The following is a 22,385-nucleotide window of genomic DNA, read 5'->3' as shown; positions in this document are numbered from 1 at the left end:
ACCAGCAAGGAGCACTTGAAGTTACACAAGCTTTGAAAGTCAAGGAAGAGCAGGGAGTGACTTGTAAAAGTTAAATAACCACTGAGTATGGTGGCACGGGCCTTTAATAGCAGCATGTGGGAGCCAGAGGCAAGCAGATCCAAGATGGGGCATGGTAAAGCATGCCTGGAATCCAGAGGGAGACAAGAAGATCAGGAGTTCAAGACCAGCCTTGGCTACAAAGTAAACTGAGGCCAACCTGAGCTACATGAGACCTAATCTTCAAAACAATTAAAAAAATAACACCAGACACATAATGGATGGCTCAGCATATACACAAATAATGCTTACTACATAAGGCAAAAAAAAGTCAGATCCCCCAGAACCCACACAAAGAATGGTACAGAGGCCACAAATGTAGTTAGTCTCTACATGTATACCATAATACACAGAGACCTGCAAATACACATCACACACAGTAATAATAAACCTAAACCTCTCTTAAGGCAGGAGTACACTAGGCATCCTCTAGCTAGCAAAATGAGCTCTAGGTGATATGTTTTAGCAAATAAAAGCACTGTAGTGGAATCAGCAAGACAGGCAGAGGCTGGAAGGGACTCGACCCTGCAGAGAAGAAAGCCACAGTACTGGACATGGTCCAAAGCCCTGCCGTGGTATCGTCCTCCCCGCCCACGCCAGCCTGGCCTACCTAGTTCAAGACTATCCTGAACTACAAAGTGAGACCATCTCGCAAAAGAAAAAAAAATAGATATAAAAAAAACAAAAGAAAAACACAAACCCCCCTCTTATTTGCTACTGACATCCCCCAAAGTTCAGGTAAGGAGTAGAAATCAGAGCCAGGGGTTAGGCTTTTCTAAACTGAAGGACAAAATTTGAAAGGCAAATCCTAAGGACATAAAACAAGCCCTTCCCAAGTGCAAGGGACTGAACGGTAATTGATTTCCCATGCTAAATAAAAGCCGACACCCAACAGTCAGTCTCTACCGTGTTTCACCGACAGGGCCCAATTTTTAAACATAGTTTTGAAACAACTACACGGGAGGATTCCGGCTGCCACTATGTGCACAAAATCAGTGTGGAAGCCACCACTCCACGCAGAAGCAGGAGGAAAGTGCAACACAGTAAATAAATAAATAAATAAATAAATAAATAAATAAATAAATAAATAAATAAAAATGAGTAGGTTCCATTAGCTCTGGGAGTGCACACATGGGGCAATGGGGCAAACCCCTGCCTGGTGTTGAAGAGGTGTGGGCAGAGAGAGCTGTAATTTACCGCAGCAGAGACCTCTATTGGAACAGTGCGAGGGAGAACAAGGAACTCCTTGATGGACAAGTTGGGGAGAGTGGGGGTTTGGCTCTTGTCATTGGTACTCCATGCCTTGTGGAGGTTGTTATTCTCTCTCCATCACTGGGTCTAGAGCGTCAAGCCTTGGTGAAGCATTCTACCACTAAAGCTGTCCCTTCAACCTGGACACCGCGTGCTTTTGTGAATTTTGACTCCAGGAGCTCAGGCAGGCCTCATAGTAAATGCCATAGAAAAAAATTTTTTACGAGACAGGGTTTCTCTGTATTGTTTTGGAGGCTGTCGGTCCAGCCTGTCCTCGAACTCACAGAGATCCGCCTGCCTCTGCCTCCCGAGTGCTGGGATTAAAGGCGTGCGCCCGGAGCCATAGAAAAATTTTCATTGTTCCAGGTGCAGGAGGAGAGGAAAACTAACGTTTAAAAATACAACAGTGGGGGGAGGTGGGGTGCCAGAGAGGCGGCTTAGTGGCTTACAAGCCCATACTGTTCTTGTAGAAGACTCAGTTCAGTTCCCAGCACCTATGCTGGGTGGCTCACAACTGCCTGTAACTCTAGCTCCACAGGGATCTGACACCTCAGGCTCCCATGAGCACCTGCAGTCACACACACACACACACACACACACACACACACACACACACAATTAAAAATAACAAAAATAGCCAGGTGTGGTGGCACATGCCTTTAATCCCAGCTGGCAGGAGGCAGAGGCAGGTGGATCTCTGTGAATTGGAGCAATTTCCAAAACAGCTAGGGCTGTTATACAGAGAAACCCAACTCAAAAACCCAAATATGATGATGATGATAAATATTAAACAAATACAAAGTGAGAGCTAGAGAGATGGCTCAGAATTAAGTTGGACTCTTACTTAAAATTAAATACAACTTCAAATGGCTCCAAGACCTAGATGTAAGACCCCCCCAAAAAAACAATAAAAACCCTTAGGAAAAAAACACAGGGAACCACTTTTAGAGCATTGACCATGATGAATAGTTTTGCAGGTAAATTTAGTCAAGCAATAAAGGAGCAGCACCAACCTTAGGAAGCCCTTTTGAAAATACAAGAGACTCCTCCCACATGACCAGCAAAACCCTTACTCCAAGCACACGCTTTACAAGAAAGGAAATTATAAGCAAAACCCTAGCAAATAAAACCCAATAATATATGTATATGTGTTTGATATACGCATATATATTTATGCATGCACAATAGCATGACTGACTGGCTTATTTAGGAATATAGAGTTGGCTTACAGCTGATATTAGTTGTATTCATTAGCTTTTTGTTGCTGTGGCAAAATACCCAACGTAGACAACTTAATGAGGAATGACTTGTTTGGGATCTTGGTTTTAGAGTTTTTGGTCCACAGTCATCTGGCTCCCTGGCTCTTAGACTTTTCGCTAGGCCAAAGCACCAAAGGGGAATGCTCACAGTGGACAGGAAACAGAGAGAAAGGCAGCAAGAGACACCCCTTAGAGGTGCACCCACATGACCTTCCTTCAAACTGGCCCTGCCTTCCATCAATGGCTAACCTGCAGGTGAAGTTAGCATTTTTATGATCTAAGCATCCTCTAAAAGTCTCACCTCTGAACACTGCTTACAACGAGGACCAAGCTCAACACAAGCTTTTTGGGGGACACACTTTGTATCCACACATCAATTTACAGCATTATGGGGTATGTGTACAGGTATACACAGTTAGATGTGCATCCGTCACCGTGTATAAAAATCTGCCCTACTTTTACATTTTCACTTATTTATGTGCGTATGTGCACGCATGAGTGTGTGTGTGTGTGTGTGTGTGTGTGTGTGTGATGCATGGGAGGTGGTGTGGGGATACACATGTGCCACAGAGCACACGTGGAGGTCAGAGGACAACTTGGAGTTGGCTGTCTCTGTCCATCTTGTGGGCTTTCCGGATTGAACACAGGCCATCAGACCTGGCAGCAAGCGCCTTCACCCAGAGTCGTCTGGAATGGTCTCTAATTACTTTAAAAGTGGCAAAGGGTAGCTATGGGGATGTATCAATAGGCACAGTGCTTGCCATGCAAGTGTGAGGACCACAGTTCAGATCCCCAGTGCCCACAAAAGTGATTGGTGACTGTAGAAGCCCACATGGGATCCCAGCATTCAGGAGGCAGAGGCAGAATCTACAGAGCAAGCTGGCCAAGCTAGCCGGGTTAGTGAAGTCCGGGTTCAAGTGAGAAACCCTGCCTCACTGTACAAAATGGAGAGTAATCAAGGAAGATGCCTGATGTAAAATGCTTAGGCACACGCATGCATGAGCACACACACACACACACACACACACACACACACGTGTGCGTAAGTGCATGCTAAAAGAAAGAAAGAAAAAGAAAAGAGATGATTTTTGAAAAGGGGAGGGGAGGGAGGAAAACCAATGAGGCTCCCTAGTTCTAGGCTGCACATCAAAAGACTGGTTATCCTTCAAAGCCACCCCAAGTTCATGGCCAAAACATCATCTCCTCATCATAGAAGAACATGCTGTTCTCTATCCTAACGGAGTAGATGCCCATTCATCTGCCTTTCCCAAAAGCACTTTTAAGTGATTAAGATGCAAATTTTTTTAAAGTTCGGGGAAGGACCGGAACATGGCAGCATGTCAACCTGTTTGCATTTTCCTCCCTCCGATGTGTGAGAGCTCAGAGCCCCGGTCCCCACCCTGGCTCTCCTTCGAGTTTTGGAGTTGTAATTCCTGTCTGATTGTGATCACTTTACACAGCCCTATTACTTCATGGTAGGGTTTACGATTCCAGCATTGTGGTGCCAAGGGCTTTCTGGCAGGATTTGACCTGCATGAAATCAGTTCAGCCTGGAGGGCCCATGCCTCTTAGATAATGTAATACTAGGATGCTGATCCCCGAACTTTCCCTCTGAGGCCACAGCAAAGATCTGCTTTGTCTGAGGTTTAGGAACCAAAGATTCTTGAAGCATTTCTAAGATCCCTGGAGCTGTGAACTCAAAGGGCCTATTCCAGTTTTGCAACCACATTTTACACTCAGAAAATAAATTTTGGGGAAAAAAAAGAAATTTTGTAGTTTTTTAATTATATACTTCTTTGAAAATCTCCAACATGAAATAACTAAATCAAACTGAAATATCCATCGAGTCCTAGCCAGAGTTTCTTGCCTATTTTTATTTTGTCTTGTTTTTCACTGATTAACTTCAAAATGTTAGGGCTCCAACTAGGTGCAAAATACTGGGGTAAGCATTTGAAGACAATACAGAGTTTAATCTTTCACTGGACATGGGTGGCGCGCTCCTTTAATTCCAACATTCAGGAGGCAGAGACAAGCGAATCTCTGTGAGTTCAAGGCCAGCCTGGTCTACAGAGTGATTTCCAGGACAGGCTCCAAAGCTACACAGAGAAACCCTGTCTCAAAAATAAAAAAGTTTAACCTTTTAATTTTAACTTTATTTGTGTGCACCTGTGTGCATGCATGTGAATGCATAGTCATGGGTGTGTGTGTGTGTGTGTGTGTGTGTGTGTGTGTGTGTGTGTGTGTGTGTATGAATCCGACAGCAAATGTGTATAGGTCAAAGAACAACCTACAGAGTGTCTGTGTCCTTCCACGGTGTGGATGCCTGGGATCAAATCATGACGGCAGGCTTGGAAGCAAGTACCTTACCCACTGCGCCAGTAATGTTTGGTCAATTTGATACGAACTGGAGTTTGGGGAAGAAAAAGTTCTCTCATTTGGAAAGAGGGAGCCTCAATTGGAAAAAAATAAAAATGAAAAATATCCCCCATAGGATCGGCCTGTTGGCAAGTAAATCTGTGGGGCATTTTCGAGATTAATGACTGATATGGGACCACCTAGCCCCCCAGGTGGCAGAAAGCAGACTGAGCAAGGCACAGAGAGTAAGTCAACAAACAACATTTCTCCTCTGCCTCTGCCTCTGCCTCTGCCTCAGCTTCTGCCTCAGCCTCTGCCTCTGCCTCAACCTCTGCCTCTGCCTCAACCTCTGCCTCTGCCTAACCTCTGCCTCTGCCTCAACCTCTGCCTCTGCCTCAACCTCTGCCTCAACCTCTGCCTCTGTCTCAACCTCTGCCTCTGCCTCAGACTCTGCCTGGAGTCCTCCCCTGACTTCCCTCTGCGACGGAACTGTGACCTGGGACTTGCAAACCAAATAAACCCTTTTCTCCCCAAGTCGCTTTGGTCATGGTTTTCATCACAGCAGCAGAAAGTAAACTGGAGCATCCACAAAGCCACCTCACCGGCCCCATGAGACATTTCTAAACTACACACACAAGGCAGCCATTGAGCGGACCACAGAGTAGGGAGACTTCGGCCGCTCTGCTAAGTAGACTTTGAAAGTCCACCCTCTGAAACAGTTTATTGCCAAGTAAATGCCACTTTTAAGGGTCCCTCAGCTCCTATTTCATCAGCAGCCAAAGTGGCATTTCGAGTCTAACTTGGAGCAAACTGCTCTCTGTGTGAAAAGGAGTGGAGAAGAAGAGGCCAGAGCCCTGAGCCAGCCGCAGGAAGGCCTCGTTTCCACTTTGGTGGGTCCAGAATGCCGTCGCTGGGCCCTCCTGCCAAGCCCAGGTACAGTCGGGGTAGTCAGAGGTGCATGCTGTGTGCTTCTCAAAGAAAAGCACCACACCTTGTAGGTAGAGATCTCACACACCGCAGCACTGGGCGTGGTCACAGGTACATGGTGTAAAGACCAGGAAGGAGGAAGGGGTCCCGCTCTCTCTTGGGGCTGCCATCGAGGTAGCAGGCCAGCACAGCAGCGTTGAACTCAGCTCTCAGCTTCTCATGTAAGTGACTCCTCTCTCTCTAATAAAGTATCATGTGACTTCCCTGCCCAGTATCCTTGGTGCGGCTCATTTTCCATCATCAAACCCCCCTCTCCCAGGGAACCCCCACGGTGTGTACAAGGGAGGTAGGGTGAGGGGCTCTACTTACCAGTAATGTAGAAGGCCTTGTGACGGTCCAGGCGGATAGTCTGCAGGCCTCCATACTCTCCAGCAGCCCCACTGTTGGGATGGAACAGTACCTGGAAACAGAGGGGAGCCCGTGTCTGAGAAAACCACGCTGCGCCAGCGAGATGGTGCTGTGGGAAAATGTGTTTGACGGACAAGCCTGCCGTTCTGAGCTCGATCCCAGGAACCCACACAAAAAAATCCAGATACTGTGGTGCACATCTGTTACCTCAGCACTCTTTCTAAGACTGGCCACGGAGAGAGAATCAGCTAGAAGCCGTGGGGGGGGGGCGGGCAGGCAACTGTGCTTGAGTTGAGAAACCTCACCTCAGCAAAGTGAAAGGTCAGAACCAACTCTCAAAAGTTGCCCTCTGACCTCCACAGGCAGATGTGGCACACATGCCCCACCCCCCCGCACATACTACATACATGCCTATGTACACATGAAAGGAAATCATGCTAAGTGTCATGGTCTACTCTATCCCCCATACCCACACCCACACCCCGAAATACGGTCAAGCACAAGCCTGTAGCCGATGCTAGCCAACTCCTGGGAGCCACTGTGAAATTGTCGTTTCACTAGGTGCTTAGGAGGGATGGTTACAACTCTGCAGCTGGAAGACCTCACTGGGTAAATCGGATTCACAGGCGCAATGCTGGCTCTGCAATCTACAGGGTTCTGAGTGTCTGGGCAAGCACTTTTTAATTTCACAAATTGAAACTTCCAGCACAGCCACAGCAGCGCTTTAAAACAGCCTCGGGGCCCTTCTCTGAGAGGAGCTGCTTAGGTTATACACCCAGGAGTCCTGCCAGCAGTTGTTGCAAGAAGCTACCTGCAAAGATGGCTTACAAATATCGTGGGGCTTGTGAAGAAGCCCTGGCCTCTTCCGCCTCATATTGCCTCTCTAACTCTCTTCAGCAAGAACGGCACAGCTTCACCGCTACACCTTTTATTTCAGTACTGGGGGTCGAACCCAGGTCCACCCACAGGTTAGGCACACACTCTATCCCTGAGCCACAGCTCCCACCCAAGCCTAGCCTGAAGCGACACCCATGACTCAGTCCTACTGTGCTGCTGAGGAACTCTTTCCTGATTCCGTCAGGCATGGAAGAACTACCCTGAGGAGCGGAAACACTTAATTCAGAGGTCCCTAGAGAAGGACTTGGTAGGAAATAAAAGGCCAGCATCCTTGGTAGGTTGGTGGCTTTGGGCTGGAGGCATGAGACTGCCCCGGTATGAATCATGTCTGTATATATTGCCGGGAAGGCACTTACATGATTCAAAGTTTCTGTGGGGCTTGGGGAAAAAAATAACGAGAAACATCTGTTTGAAAGGGAAACAGCTGCCCCCCTGCGCCCCTCCTCGCCAGTTTCAGTACCCTGAGAGGATACTGTCCTGGGCAGGGCTCCCCCACACCTGCTGCTTCCCCCACCCCCATCAACCCTACAAACACCCCCAGCAAGCTTCCCCCGAAGAAGAAAGGAAGTCATTACTGAAAACCTCACTTCTTCCATCCCCAGAAAGCCACGCCTGTCACAACAGGACATTGCTTTGTTTTCTTGAGAAAGGCTGGGGTGAGAGGGGATGTGCCACCAAAGGACACAGGACTCCTTCTTGAGTCTCCCATCTGTCCAGGCTCACAGAAGACACAGTCCAGGTCGGTCTCCCCAAACCATGATGTCCTTTGGGGCTCGACAACAGAACCTCTTGAAGGAGAGGCTGCCACATTCAAAAGGTATAAGTGGCACTAGCAGAAACTTCCAGAACCTAAGAAGCAAAACTGGGATGTCCAGTACTTAGAGATGGGGGTGGATTTTGAGACACTCATATAAGTCACCCCGCTTGGAGTCGACTGTCGACAGCTTTCTTGTTTACGTCAACCTAGGAAGAAGACTGTAAGCTTGCACGCAATCATGGCTGAACTATTTCCTCTCCAGATGTGTGGTCCACAGTTCAGGGCCGACTGACTGTTTTTTCTGCAAACCTGTACAGGCTTCTTGGTTCCTTTTCTTTCCTATGTGCTGGTCTGCTTTGTTACATTCTTGTTGTTTTGTTAAGCGTGGCAGTGTCACCCCTCACAGTATTATCTCCTGAGGTGTTGTCCCACACCCCATCAGGCTGGAGTGTACACAGCTTCAAATCTCCAAAAGCAAGAGTGGGGGTGTGTGTGTCAATCATCTGCATGGCACTCTGTGTGACACCTGAGGCCTCCCTAAGAGAAGCGATGGTGTTCACGTTTCCTCAGTATATGGCTTCTGGTGTGCCAAACTGTTTATAGACCACAGCTGACCCGTAGATGCGGAGGAATTAAGGAAATTTTCCCTTCATTGACAATATTTGGACCTGGTCATGAAAGCCGTGACTTGTTCATTCATGATGTCGGCCACCTCCAGCTTCCATCTTGGAGTCAGGGGAACAGAAAGTGGGTCACAAGGTTCTGAAATGTGTGCCCCTCCCCCATCAAGCTCCAGGCTTTCTCTTTGTGGTTGCTCTTCTTGCCTATAAAGGGTTAAAAATATGTAGATCATGCAGCCAGAGATCAGCTACTGAGGTCTTGGAACATCGCAGACTCGACCTTCCTAGAAGGAATGGAGTAGGTCATGAGACGGTGGGTTTGAAAGCCAGCAGTCACTGCTTGTCTTATGCCTCTCATTCCATGGCCCTGGGAGATGAATGAGGATTTGTGTGTCTATGCTGTTTCTCTCTTCAACTCTGGGCTACCCTTGCAATACAAAGAAGCCAACCACTGAGAGGCATCTGCATAACATTTTGAGCTGACTATCTAAGAAGTTCTTTGGACTTCTAAAAACTGGAATGGTTTTCTAAGCCAACCCATATTAGAGTCCTTCTAAAAGGAGGTACAAGGGGCTGGACAGATGGCTCAGTGGTTAAGAACAATTCCTGCTCTTGCAGAAGACCTGGGTTTGGTTCTCAGCACCCATATTGTAACTTTACCTGCAGGCAATCTGATATCTTCTGATGACTGTGGGTACGGCATGCATGTAGTGCACACACATAAATTCAGGCACACACAATGCATGTGAAATAAATATTTTAGTCATACATATATACTATATATGGATGGATGGATGGATGGATGGATGGATGGATGGATGGATGGACACAAAATCATTTGTTCTGATCTTCTGGCCTCCTCTAAAACTATTACAATTGGGAGACAATTTGGTCTCTTCATTTCAACACTTTAGGCTGACCACAAAAAAAAATGGCCATCAACTAGCCTTGTTCTTAAATTTCAAAGTGGTCTTCTCTAGAGCGTCTATGGACATTGGCAGAAGCCAGTCTTCCTGGAGACTGAGCACAGAACCCACATGCAGACACCGTTAAAAGCTCCCTGTAGGCAGAAGGCTAGCTGGCTCTTGCTAGGCCACAGGTGTGGTGAGGAAATAAACAAGCCCCTCTTGGGCTAGGTTACCAATACAATGTAGGTCCCCGATGGTGTCAAGACTTGTAACTGTTTCTCCCACTTGGTTCCTGGACCTAACCCAGTGAGCACGCACAAGTCTGTTGCTAAAGGACTACAAAGCTCTGACAGGAACAGAAGTAACCTCATGAGGGAGCTGGCATCCACAGAACTTCAGCAGTGATCAAGGAGATCACTTCCGGGTGACCCCAATTACTCTTCTATTAGTAGCCATGGCAATAAACACTCAGGAGCACCTCTCCACGGAAGTCATACAGCTAATGCTGCAGGAGTCACGGCATTTCCGGCTTAAGGTAGAAACCGTCTTCCTGTGTCATGCTGTTCCAGAGGGCCAGGCCCAGAGAATCCGAAGCTCAACAGAGAGTGACCCAAGACTCCTTCAGAGGACTGCTCGGGTCTCAACTGCCAAGTCCTAAGAGCTTCAATGTTGTGCAGAAGTGTGGGACACCACTCAAGGCTGGGGTTCTGGATGACATGGGAAGGTTCCTCGTGCCCATAAGCACAACTCAACCACTCCCATGGGACCCTCCCCTCAAAGTCAAATAGACCCTCAGAAGCATGGGTCTCCACCTGGTTTGCTGCTGGGTGCTCGCTGGACGGCACTCAGGGGTCTCCAAGATCCTACAGCCTCCCCCCCCCTTCCTCTTCCTTTTAGTAAATGGAAAACACATGAAAGTGATAGGTAGAGCCCAGCTGCTATTTCGTGTTCCAGAGCACTCTGAGGAGGGGGCAGTGAGGAGGATCCTGGAATGCAGGAGCCCCAGACTCACTACCAGAGGCTGCTAATTCAAGAACAGGCAGATAGCTATGGTGGCATATACCCTCAATTCCAGCACTCAGAGACTGAGCAGAAGGATTGCAAGTTCTACATCAGCCTGTTGCAAGAGGGTCTTTTAAAAGTAAACAAGCAATCAGCAACAAGATAACGGGATGGAAAGTATGTGCTGAGCCCTCCCAGAGCAGGGAGAATGCTGGGAACGGACAGACCCTGCTGACTTTCATTCATCATTTGTTCATCCACTTTGAGCGCTGTGGCCGCTGGCTGGGTACGGATGCTGTTAGGTACGTGACATCTGAAATCTGAACCCAACAGATGGGACCCTTGCCCCCAGAGAGCTTCCATTCTAGCTGAGCCTACAATTCCACAGTCATCTTGTCCAACAAAAAAAATGTGCTGAGTGCCCAAGCTATGTCAGAAAATTGAGTGCATGCAGAAAGAAAGAAAATTAAGCCGTAGAGATAATAAAGAGTCACATTATTCTAACACTATGCCAAAATGTCAAATATGAATCTGGATTGGCAAACTGAATTACTGGAGGCAATTCGTCGCTGAAATTCATCACCGGGAATCTTTGCATGGGGTCTTTTATGAGCCATTGGCATGAGCCTTCCGAGGTAGTCATTGGTACAAAGGTAGCAGGTGTGAGATGAGAGACACGGCCCAGACACAAGCTTCCTCTGCTTACCCTGTGCCCCACCTGGGACCTGCCAAAGAGCACCTCGGAGGCATCAAGCCCATCGAAGTTCCGGTTTGGAGGCAAGCTGGCTCCTGCCAGGGCTATTGCCGTGGGGAAGATGTCTAGCACGCTGCAAAAAGAACAAGACACGGTTGGCTTCGACTCCTCCAACTCTCCCCAGCAGGCTTTCCTGTGACCAAACCCCACCCGAAGCAGCCCAGAGTGCAAGCAGGTAGCCTCTCCTACAGCCCGTATCATTTCTCCTTGGGGTTCTACCTGAACCTTTGCTACAACAGGCAAGAGGTGGCCAGGTGCCACATAGGCTCAAATGCAGCCTCACCGCCTATCTAAGACCCAATTCTGCAGCCTCAGATTCCGTGAAACGTGCGGTTTACTAACAATAGCTGCCCCACAGAGAGGGAGTGTGGGTAAAACACGCAGAGAAGACATACAGAAGGATCCTGGCACTTGCTGGTTGTTTGTCTTATAATTACTAACAGGGTTACACCTTTGAACCCAGGGACTAAGAGTTGGCCGCTGCCTTATCAGGAGTAGTGTGTGGCAGGGTGGCAGGTGTCTGCAAGAAAACACTTCATTTCCCATTGCCTGAGACTCTCTCTCTCTCTCCCTCTCTCTCTCTCTGATTCTCTGTCTCTCTCTCTGTCTCTCTCTCTTGTGAATATTTAGTCTTTAACTGAACTATATGAAATTTTAGTTATGGCATGTGAAATACTCCAGTTCTCTGACTTAACTTTAACTCTTTTTTGCCCATTACAAAACAGCGAATGTCTTATGAGAAAAAAAACTTAGAACACACAGAAATATAAAAAAGAAACTAACATATAACTAGTGCACCCTTTGAGGGTAATTACTGTTAATATTAGTTTAAGAATTCAAATTCTGGGGGTTGAAGAAATGGCTCAGCGGTTAAGAGCACTGACTGTCCTTCCAGAGGACATGGGTTCAATTCCCAGCATCCACATTGTGGCTTACAACTGTCTGTGACTCCAGTTCTAGGAGATCTGATGCCCTTATACAGGTATACATGCAGGCGAAACACCGATCAATGCACATGAAATAAAAACAGACAGAAATAAATAAGTATTGGAATTCTTGTGTGTGCAGTATATGCAGGTGTGTGTGCAGTATATGCAGGTGTGTGTGCTGTATATGCAGGTGTGTGTGCAGTATATGCTGGTGTGTGTGCAGTATATGCAGGTGTGTGTGCAGTATATGCAGGTGTGTGTGCAGTAAATGCAGGTGTGTGTGTGCTGTATATGCAGGTGTGTGTGCTTGCCCACATGTACAGGGCAGAGGTTCACATCAGCTGTCTTTGCCTCTCCTCTACATCTTGTTTTCTGAGACAGGGTCTCTCAGCATTTCAGCTTGAGTAGCCAGTGAGGCCCCAGGATGCTTTTCCTTCCAGCACTGGGGTCCCAGATGTGCCTTGGTGTCCAGCATGTCCACAGGCTCTGGGGATCCAAACCCTCACACTGAGCCATCTCCCAACTCTCAAGATATTTGGTGGGTCTTGTTAATGTGATTTTATTCCTTTCTGTCGTGTTTGTTTGTCTTTTGTTAAGACAGTGTTTCAAGTACCCAGACCAGCCTTGAACCCCTGATCCTCTTGTCTCCCCTTTGTGAGGGCTAAGACTACAGGCTTGTGTCACGTGATTTCTTTTTTTTAAGTCATGTGGAACTGTACCACACTCCCTACTGCGCTCACATCACGAGGTGGGGGTGGATCATTCGGAGGAGTAGAGGGACTGTCCTTTCAGCAGAGCAGTTTAGAGAAGAGCCGAGGGAGCTGAGAACCAGTGGGACTTGTCAGAGCCGGGGCTGGGCCAACATGAATTCTGTCATGGGTTAGATTTTCCCAGAAAAGAGATCCTGATACCCAGAGGCTGGGACAGCATCAGAATTCAGGGTCACAGGTGGGAAAGCTCCCGAGGCTATGTCTTCCCAACGTATCCACCCTGAGTTCTAGGGAGTGGCTCTCTGCCTTCCACAGAGAAGGATGTGTGGCATCTGTAATCTGCCCCCATCCTTCCCCTCTCGGGGGATCTGCCTGTGACCTGTGGCAGAATTTCTTGTTGACTTCGGGACAAAGTGTTTCTGTTTGCCTGGAGTGTTCACAGTTCACAAAACTGTTGGCTTATCTCTTGAGATAGGCACTCCAGGAGCTGGCATCCCACACTAGTGTTCAGTCAAGGCATGCAGAGTCAGTACTCAGTGGAGTACAGAACAGTCTGGAAACCTGTCCAGAGTCCAAGGTTCCTGCCACAAACCAGGAAGCAAAGAGGTCTACAGTGTGGTCTGAAAAGGCTGAGGTAAACACACTCTCTCTCTGTCTCTGTCTGTCTATCTGTCTGTCTGTTTGTCTGTCTGTCTCTCTCTCTCTCTCTCTCTCACACACACACACACACATACACACACACACACACACACACACATGTGCGCGCAAGAGAGATCAGTATCAAACCCGTAAGCAAGAAAAACAGGATCTACAATCTACAATAGACTGTTTTAATTTATGTGCATATAAGCACTGTGGGGATGTGCACACCTGTGTGGAGGTGTCTACACATCTGTACACACACACAGAAGCTGATAAAAAGGTGTTTGCTATCCTCCTCTGACACTCTATTCCTTTGAGGCAGCATCTCTTCCTGAACCTGGGACTTTTGTGTTCTCTGCTAGTCTGGAAGCCAGCAAGCCCTAGTGATTTTCCTCACGCTGTCTTTACCCTGCCAACCTTGGAACTGGGGATACAGGCATCCAGCTTGTTATGTGGGTGCTAGGATCTAAAGCCCAGTCTTCTTGGTTGTTCACCAAGCGCTCTTGAGCAACACACACACACACACACACACACACACACACACACACACACACACACGGATGTTAGATTTTAAAATGAACTGGAGAGATAGCTCAGCTATGAAAGGCTTGCCTTGTAAGTATGAAGACCTGTGCTTGGTTCCCAGATACCATGTTACAAAAATCTGGGCAGCAGAATCCTCCCAGCACTGGGGAGGTGGAGATGAGTGGATCCTTGGGCCTCACTGGCCAGTCAGCCTAGCCTAATGAGCTTTAGGCCAGTGCTTGAGGAACAAAAGCTGAGGCTGTCCTCTGGCCTCCGCACACATGTACACACACATACACACACACACACACACACACACACACTCTCTCTCTCTCAGATGCACATACACTCACACACACAAACAGTCACGCATACACTCACATGCATGCATTTACACATGCATATACTCACATACGCACACTCACACATACACACACTCACAGATACTCACGCATACATACACTTAAACACACATTCACATACATACACTCACATACACACATACACTCTCACACATACTCTCATACATACATACAAACACACACTCACACACACACACACACTCACACTCACACAAATCTGAAGTGGACTGTAGGCTTTCTTTTTCCATCTTAAGAGACATGAGCATCACAGACAGGCCAAACTAGGGAAAGAGCCCCTGCATTACACTTTCAGAGTGAATTGCATCCTTCCTTTTCTCCTCTGTCTGCATCATGAGGTTTGGTGTCCTGACTCCACAGCACTAACCTAAGTCTAGCACTCAGGGAGCCCCGGTGGGACACAGTCTGACATGCGCCCTTCAGAGGATTCTAGTCCCCCAGAACTCGAAGAGAACGTTCACCCACCAAGAAAACTTCTTCGACAGGTCTGGCGGCTCACACTGCTCAAGGTAGCGCAGTCCAGTGTGGGCATGCCCAGGCTATCAGCAAGTCACTCCACAGAGAATGGCAGCCCAGCCCCTGAGCTTAGCCCCGGGAGAGGGAAATGCTCCCTGGAACACACCAACCCATGGCTGGGCTTTCCAGCACAGGAACCTGGAGTGCAGATCTGCCTTACGGAGGCTACTGGTGACCCTCCAAACCTCAGTCTTAACCCAAGAAACAGGTCCTGGAAGTCTTTGAAACCTTGAAGTAACAGAGCAAACGAAGAAGCGAAGCCCCAAACCTGCAGAACCCAACACTGCACGCCGTGTGTTCATCCTGTCCGTCAGAGCTGCATTCTAACCCAAGTGGGCATTTTTGCACTCACAGGTTTCTTCTTCTACTATAAAAGAGGGGCCTGCAAGGGGCATAGCTCTAGCCAAGTTCGATTCCCAGCACCTACATCAGGCAGCCCACGACTTCCTGTAACCTCAGCCTCTGTGAGCACCTGCACTTACATGTACATACCCCCCACACATACACAGCATTTGAAAAAGTCTTAAAAACAGAAAGAGATCACATTTTATAACTATTGACATAAAGACAAACATATCATAAACCATTTTATTCCACTTTAAAGTATTTTTCTTTTCCTTTCTTCTTTGCTCTGCATGTGTATGTTTGCAAGTATGTGAGAGTGGGTATGTGGTGTACACTCATTTATGTGCAGGCACACATTCGACACATCACCAGAATGCAGAAGAGGGTGTCACATGTCCTGTCCTATCGCTCGCCACCGTGTTCGCTAGAGACAGGGCCTCTCGCTGAATCTGGAGGTAGGCTGGCAGATGACAAGCCTCAGTGACTCTGCTATCCCCATCCTCCCGGGCTTTGGGGTTACAGGCATGCATTTGGCTTTTTCAGGATTTGTATGTGGGTTCTGGGGATTCAAACTCGGGTCCTGTACTATGCAAGTATTCTTACCAGCAGGACAGTAGTGGTGCACGCCTCTAATCCCAGCACTCGGGAGGCAGAGGCAGGCGGATCTCTGTGAGTTCGAGGCCAGCCTGGTCTACAGAGCGAGTTCCAGGACAGCCTCCAAAGCCACATAGAAACCCTGTCTCGAAAAACCAAAAAAAAAAAAAAAAAAAAAAAAAAAAAAAAAGAGGCAGAGGCAGATGGATCTCTGTGAGTACGAGACCAGCCTGGCCTATAAGAGCTAGTTCCAGGACAGCCTCCAAAACCCCTGCCTCGAAAAACGAAACAACAAAAAAAGGTATTCTTACCCACTGAGAAATCTCCCTAACCCCCAAGAATTTTCTTTTTTTTAAAGACAAGACTGTCATGTGTCTAAGGCTGGCCTCTAGAGTGCTCAGATTACAGGCAGGTGCTACCACACCCTGCTATGCCGTGTCGGGGATCAAAGCCTGGGCTTTATGCAAGCAACCAAGCAACACCCTGGACCCCTAACGTGAACATTTTATGGGCTCTGGCACTGTGCTTCGTGGGTCTGATGTATAAGTGGGAGTCTGCTCCCACCCCAAGCACCACTTTCCAGAGATCCTGTGCTAGGGGGAGAAGGCAGTGCCCACTCATGAAAGGAGAGGGCTGAGACGGAGGTCCTGTCCGCTGAACAAAAAGCTAGCGTGGGGGCAGGCGGGGGACACCTTCCACACTCTCCTATCTTTAAGAGGTTATTTTCTTTTTCATGTTTCTCTGAAGTTTGTTCACAGGAGATGTGTGCGTTTCATTGCCTTTAAAGATCAGATCTCTCTATGTGGTTCGGGCTGCTTTGGATTCCTAAGTGCAAGCAAATGTTCTCCTATCTTGCTCCTCCCAAGTAGCTGGGACCAAGGGCTTGCACCACCCATCCGACAGGTCGGTGCTCTCATCCAAGCGAGGCGTCAAAGGGGGGTAGAGACTGGGTGGTGATGATGAGGTGCGGAAGGGCTCTGCCTGCTGCACCCCAAGCTATGCCAGCAGGAAGGGAGATGAAGGGTCGCATGGGGGGGGAGGGACGACTTTCTTTTGGTAGAACATCCCTGGGCTTCCAGGTGGATGGGTGGGAATGAAGATTTCACAACGGACCGGGAAAGGCTAGGAAGGAGGGTTTCCTAGAAGCTGGGGGAAATCTGACCCAAAGATAGAAAGAGAGAGAAGTGGGATATCAGGGAAGGGCTGGGGGGCACTTAGAGCAGGATAAAGGAGTGACTCTCATCTCCTCTCTCCTTGGAAGTTAAGGAAGTGAGAACAGAAAGGTGCCCAGAATAGAAGAGATGAGAACAGAACCACCTCCAGTGGAGGAATGAACTGTCCCTAGGATACAGAAACAGGATGAACTGTCCCTAGGATACAGAAGCAGGTTCTTTTTTAGCACTTAATTGTAATTTTCTTTCAGTATTGTTATTCCCTCTCATTATCCCTGAAAAAGGGAGGCCTCCGCCCCTTCCTTAGTCTTAGTCACACTGCAGAGGCTTCAGGAGCTAGTCTGTGTTCACATTGGACTGGCAGCCCATCCCAGGACCTCTCCACCCTTGAGTCTCTCTTACAGGCAAGCCCAGCCCCAAGAGTACCCACTTCAGAGAAAGCAGGGGTCCTAGAGCCTCGGGGATGTTGAGTAACAAATAACAAGTGTCTCTTATGGACAGCACTTCTGCAGGCAGGGAAGAGACCTTGACCCATCTCCCTAAACCCTCACCACTGCCAGACCAGGAGAGAGCAGACGGCCTTGAAAGGGGATGCATGGCTGGGTACCACCCAGGATGAATCATATAGACCACAGGGCATGAAGTGGACAAAGACTTTACAGCTTCTGTATCTGGACCCAATTCTATGCCTGCTGATGCGACAGAATCTACTGACCTTTTCCCCTTCTACAGAGCCACTGTCTTATTAGTGATAGCAGGGAGGGCCCCCTGGGTTAGGCTGTGGCTTCTCTGCAGCTTCAGCTGATTTTCCAGTGAAGTGTTGCAAGATCATCTTATCAGTCCAGTCAACTACTGCTTGTCCCTGCTCTAGACAGGTGTGGTCCTCTATCCAGAACAGGGATGGAGAAGCCCATCTCAGGTACAGGACCAGGTGTGGTCCTCCATCCAGAACAGGGATGGAGCTGCCCATCTCAGACACACAGCAGAACCTTCCTATCCTTCTTTCATAAGACTAAGAAATTTTACTAAAGTTGTGGTTCTCAATTTGTGTTTTTTTGTCCTTCCGAGGGGACATGTGGCACTGCCTGGAGATACCTTGGTTGTCACAGTTACAGGAAAAAGCCTGGAATCGTGTTAAACATCTCACAATGCATAGGACATACCCCACCCTCCAAGGGCAAAGAATTACTGGATCAAAATACACACAAGGTTAAGTTTGATCTCGCACACGACTTACTCTCAAAGCCTGAAGACAACATTACCAAATGGAGACAACCCATTATTTAACAGATATTTTCCTGCTGGCTCCAACTATGGGTGAAATATTGCCCTGGAGACTAGGGAGGTAGTCATGAGCAAATCGACTTGGAAGTTCGATTTTGAGAAGTCAACTTATCTTCAGAAGAATGGCTTTGGGGGCAAAGTAGAAAAGTTGTGATGATTTTACCCTACAATTCTAGTGCAGGGTTTCTCAAAATATTATTTATACCACACATCCAAATATTAACACTGGGTATCTCCAAAAGATAGCCAATGAGGTTCATGCTAAATGCCCCAGCACATTTCTCTTCTTTTTCTTTCCTTTTTTATGTGTATGAGTGCTCTGCCTGCATGTACAACTTTATGCCAGAAGAGGGCATCAATCTCACTATAGATGGTTGTGAGCTGTCCTGTAGTAGCTGGGAATTGAACTCGGGACCTCTGGAAGAGCAGCCAGTGCTCTTAACAGCTGAGTCATTTCTCCAGCCTCCCCCTGCCCACCCCCATGCCTCCCATGCAGCACATACTTTTACAATTTAACTTTTATTATGTCTGTTTGTTTATTGTGTGTATGGGGGGGGCACACCAGCACTGCAGTAGAGGTCGGGGGACAACGTGTAGGAATCGGTTCTCTCCCACCACCACGCAGGAACCAGGGCTGGAACTCAGCTCACCAGGCTTAGCCGCAAGCATCTCTGTGAGCTAAACCACCTTGGCGCTTCCTGCACACATCTCCCTGAACACTCCTTTTAAAAGTTTGCTGTGTTCATGACACGTGTGTGTGTGTGTGTGTGTGTGTGTGTGTGTGTGTGTGTGTGTGTGTGTTAACTTGACTACTTTAAGATGCCATAATCTCCTGGGCTGTCTGAATAGAAGCTGAAAGAACTCCGGCTACAAAGAAGTTACCCCTGCTATAGAAGGTCTCTCTCCTCAAAGGTGACAAGCCCGGGCTTCCACGGAATGAAACATGAGCACCCCGTTCTAGAACACGGATCAAAATCTTGTTCCCCTATGGGCTGACAGGAGGGGTCACGGTAAAAAGGCAGTAAGAAACCTCGGCCAGTCACCTGCGTGGATTGACATGAGAGAAAGAACAGGAGAGAGAGAGTCTGGCTGCCATTCAGACTAATTTCACACTGAAATATCCTAAGAGGGGCTGGCACTCCTGATAAAGTGTCCCAGGCCCTCGGGAAAATGCTATCTCCACCAAGGACTCTCTTTAGTCACCAACTACGGCCTCAGCCATTGTCCTCTCACTATCAGTCAGACAACAGCTTATTGTGGTGCAGTGGCTGATGGCAGGTACAAACGCAATTCTCAGATACAAAGCCCCTGCTTATGCTTCAGCAGTGAAAAGCCAAGCCTTGAAGTCTATGCAGTTATTTGCACATCTGCAGCCCAGCACTTGCGCCAGCCCTAGATAAGCAACTTGGATACACCCAAGTCACATCTATAAAAGCAGCCCTCCTGGCCTTCTTCCAGCCAGCCTGACATCACAGACTCCAAGCTGTGTGGTTGCTGTCACACCTGCTGGCTCCCTCGAACTGCACGCTGCCCCCTCCTGATAGCACAGCGATGACCCACAAACCCCTACGGGATCTGAGGACTGGCAGGGGTGATGCCTACTGGCCCATTTCTGTGGCTGTCAGGACTGCCCACCCCTCCTGCCCTTGGCTTCGGTTCAGCCCTTCCTCCCCGCTGGATCCGAAGATGTTGGAGGGTGCTGGTGATGCCTGTTTTCCTCTGGTAGGCATTGTTCTCCTGCCAGAACCTATCGGGTTGGTGCCAAAGAACCTCTCAAGCAGCCAGACAGTATTGTTCTGAGCACAGGAGTAAGTACTTCTTTGGTGGCTCTGCTGTGTTGGCGAGTCCAAGGCAGAACCAGACAGGAATGACCCATCTGGATTAGTAAGAAGATGGGCTTGGGAGAGAGTACGGTTGGTAAAAAGCTTGCCACACAGTGTGAAGACCCAAGTTCGATCCCCAGCACCCATGTAATAAGTTGGGTATGGCAAGAGGCACTTGTAGGCAAAGTGATGGGTAGCAAAGACAGAAACATCCCTGGGGCTTGCTGGTCAGGTAGCCTAATCAAATCCTTGACCCCCACCGCCAGATCATGGGGGAATGACTCAGAGGACCTATGTTTGGTTCTCAGGCCCTACATGATGGCTCACAGCTGTCTGTAACTCCTCCATCCAGGAGATCTGATGTCATCTTCTGACCTCCACAACACTGTACGTGTATGGTAAACATAAAATGCACTCACAGGTGCAAATCTTAAAAATTAAATAGAGTCATAGAACAAAGCACAAGGTGGGTGGTTTCAGAAAAATGGCTCCAATGATTAACTTCTGACATCTCTATACACATGCATGTACAGACAGACACACACCAAATATATAAGGAAAATGGCTCCAATGATTAACTTCAGGAATGATTAATTTCAGGAAAATGGCTCCAATGATTAACCTCTGACATCTCTATACACATGCATGTACAGACAGACACACACCAAATATATAAGGAAAATGGCTCCAATGATTAACTTCAGGAATGATTAATTTCAGGAAAATGGCTCCAATGATTAACCTCTGACATCTCTATACACATGCATGTACAGACAGACACACATAGACACACACCAAATAGATAAGGAAAATGGCTCCAATGATTAACTTCTGACATCTCTATACACATGCATGTACACACACACACACACACACACACACACCCCAAATATATAAGGAAAATGGCTCCAATGATTAACTTCTGACATCTTTATACACATGCATGTACAGACACACACACACACACCAAATATATAAATAAACAAATACTTTTTAAATGACTTAGTGAGGGGTTCCAGCTATAAGTCAGGGTCCCTTAGTTTCCATGGCAGTGTTTCCAGAGATTCGTCACAGCCAGCTTTTCCACCAAGAAACGGGCCATATCTATTTGCTTTAATACAGTGGAAAGATGTACATACACACAGTGCTCCTGACAACAGATGTTCCTAGATATTCTAGGTTAAATCTGCACTGCCCAAGACTGGGTGACATCCTTACCTAAGGGTTAATTCTTCCCTCTTAGTCCACTGAGGCCATCTGTCTCCTTCCTAGCCTCCAGGGCATTTAGATGTCTGTACCTCTTTTTTGGGGTCATTTGATCACCAGTGATGGGCAGGTTTCTCACACTTAGGGTATCTACCCTAATCCCAGGGATGAATAATTAGAGTTTACGGGACTCCTCTCTGGCTGCCATCTTTGCCTGCTTTTCCCTTTAGCACACCTCTGCAGCCGACTTTACCGTAAGGAATCGCTTTACAGGCAAATCCACACTGCTGCCTTCAGAGTTCGCGAATAGGTAGAATTCCTGGCTAATGCAGGTAACCAATGAGCAATGAGTTTGCCGATGACATCTCCAGCTCTAAACCCGGCAGCTAAAAGTCATTCGGATCTCCTACCTTAACAAGGCGGTGCTAGTGACATTGGCTGGAACTCTGCCAGGCCAGTAAGCCAGTGCTGGGACCCGATGCCCACCTTCCCAGGTGGTCTGCTTGGCTGAGCTTCCTCCTGTGAGAAGAAGCAATTGTTTCATGAATATCAGTTAACAGGAGGCCTCTTTTTCAGCTGGGAGAATAGTCCCTCTCTAAGAGTGTCCAATAATTTCAACAAAGAAATGGTTTTATTTAAAAAAAATATTTTACTGCCCAGCTATTTGTCCCCCAACTAGTTAAGGACTTGCAGTACATGCTTTGATTTTCCTGGACTTAACCTATATAAACAGAGCCCTCCGCTAACTGTGTCAGCTCCTCTCCTGATAATCCCCCACTTTAAACTGTTCTGTTTTATTCCTTGCTCCTCATGTATCCCTGCACTGTGAGATTCAAGACATACTAGGTGTTTAAAGAGTCTTTGTTGAACAAATGGATCGTGTGCCTGTCTGATGAAAAGAGAGACCAGGCCCCTCCGAGCTGTTCACACCTACCCAGTGTGAATGAAGCCCTCTGTTCAATCTCTAGTACTGAAAAATAATTAAATAAAAGCTACAGTTCTTTGGAAGGAATCCAGCGCCTGTTTGATCTCACACAGCTTTA

At 47.7% G+C, this 22,385-nt stretch overlaps 1 protein-coding gene across 5 annotated transcripts in view; it reads right to left on the bottom strand.

The window, feature by feature from the left end:
- The window catches only part of Arsg (arylsulfatase G), a 135,771-nt gene that overhangs the window by 2,238 nt on the left and 111,148 nt on the right, over nucleotides 1–22,385 (bottom strand). For 4 of the 5 annotated variants that reach the window (XM_040749996.1, XM_040749999.1, XM_040749997.1 and 1 more), the window contains 3 exons: nucleotides 21,753–21,861; nucleotides 11,169–11,289; nucleotides 6,240–6,330 (listed from right to left, as the gene is read on the bottom strand). In XM_040749996.1, the coding sequence (XP_040605930.1) occupies nucleotides 6,240–6,330; nucleotides 11,169–11,289; nucleotides 21,753–21,861 (321 nt within the window). Of the gene's footprint in view, nucleotides 1–6,239; nucleotides 6,331–7,915; nucleotides 8,837–11,168; nucleotides 11,290–21,752; nucleotides 21,862–22,385 lie in introns of those variants that run through there. The other variant, XM_040750000.1, reaches the window with a different exon arrangement.

The sequence above is a fragment of the Mesocricetus auratus genome, unplaced genomic scaffold, assembly GCF_017639785.1.
Source record: "Mesocricetus auratus isolate SY011 unplaced genomic scaffold, BCM_Maur_2.0 Super-Scaffold_100007, whole genome shotgun sequence".
Taxonomy (NCBI): Eukaryota; Metazoa; Chordata; class Mammalia; order Rodentia; family Cricetidae; genus Mesocricetus; species Mesocricetus auratus.
This window is presented reverse-complemented; position numbering and strand designations above follow the sequence as displayed.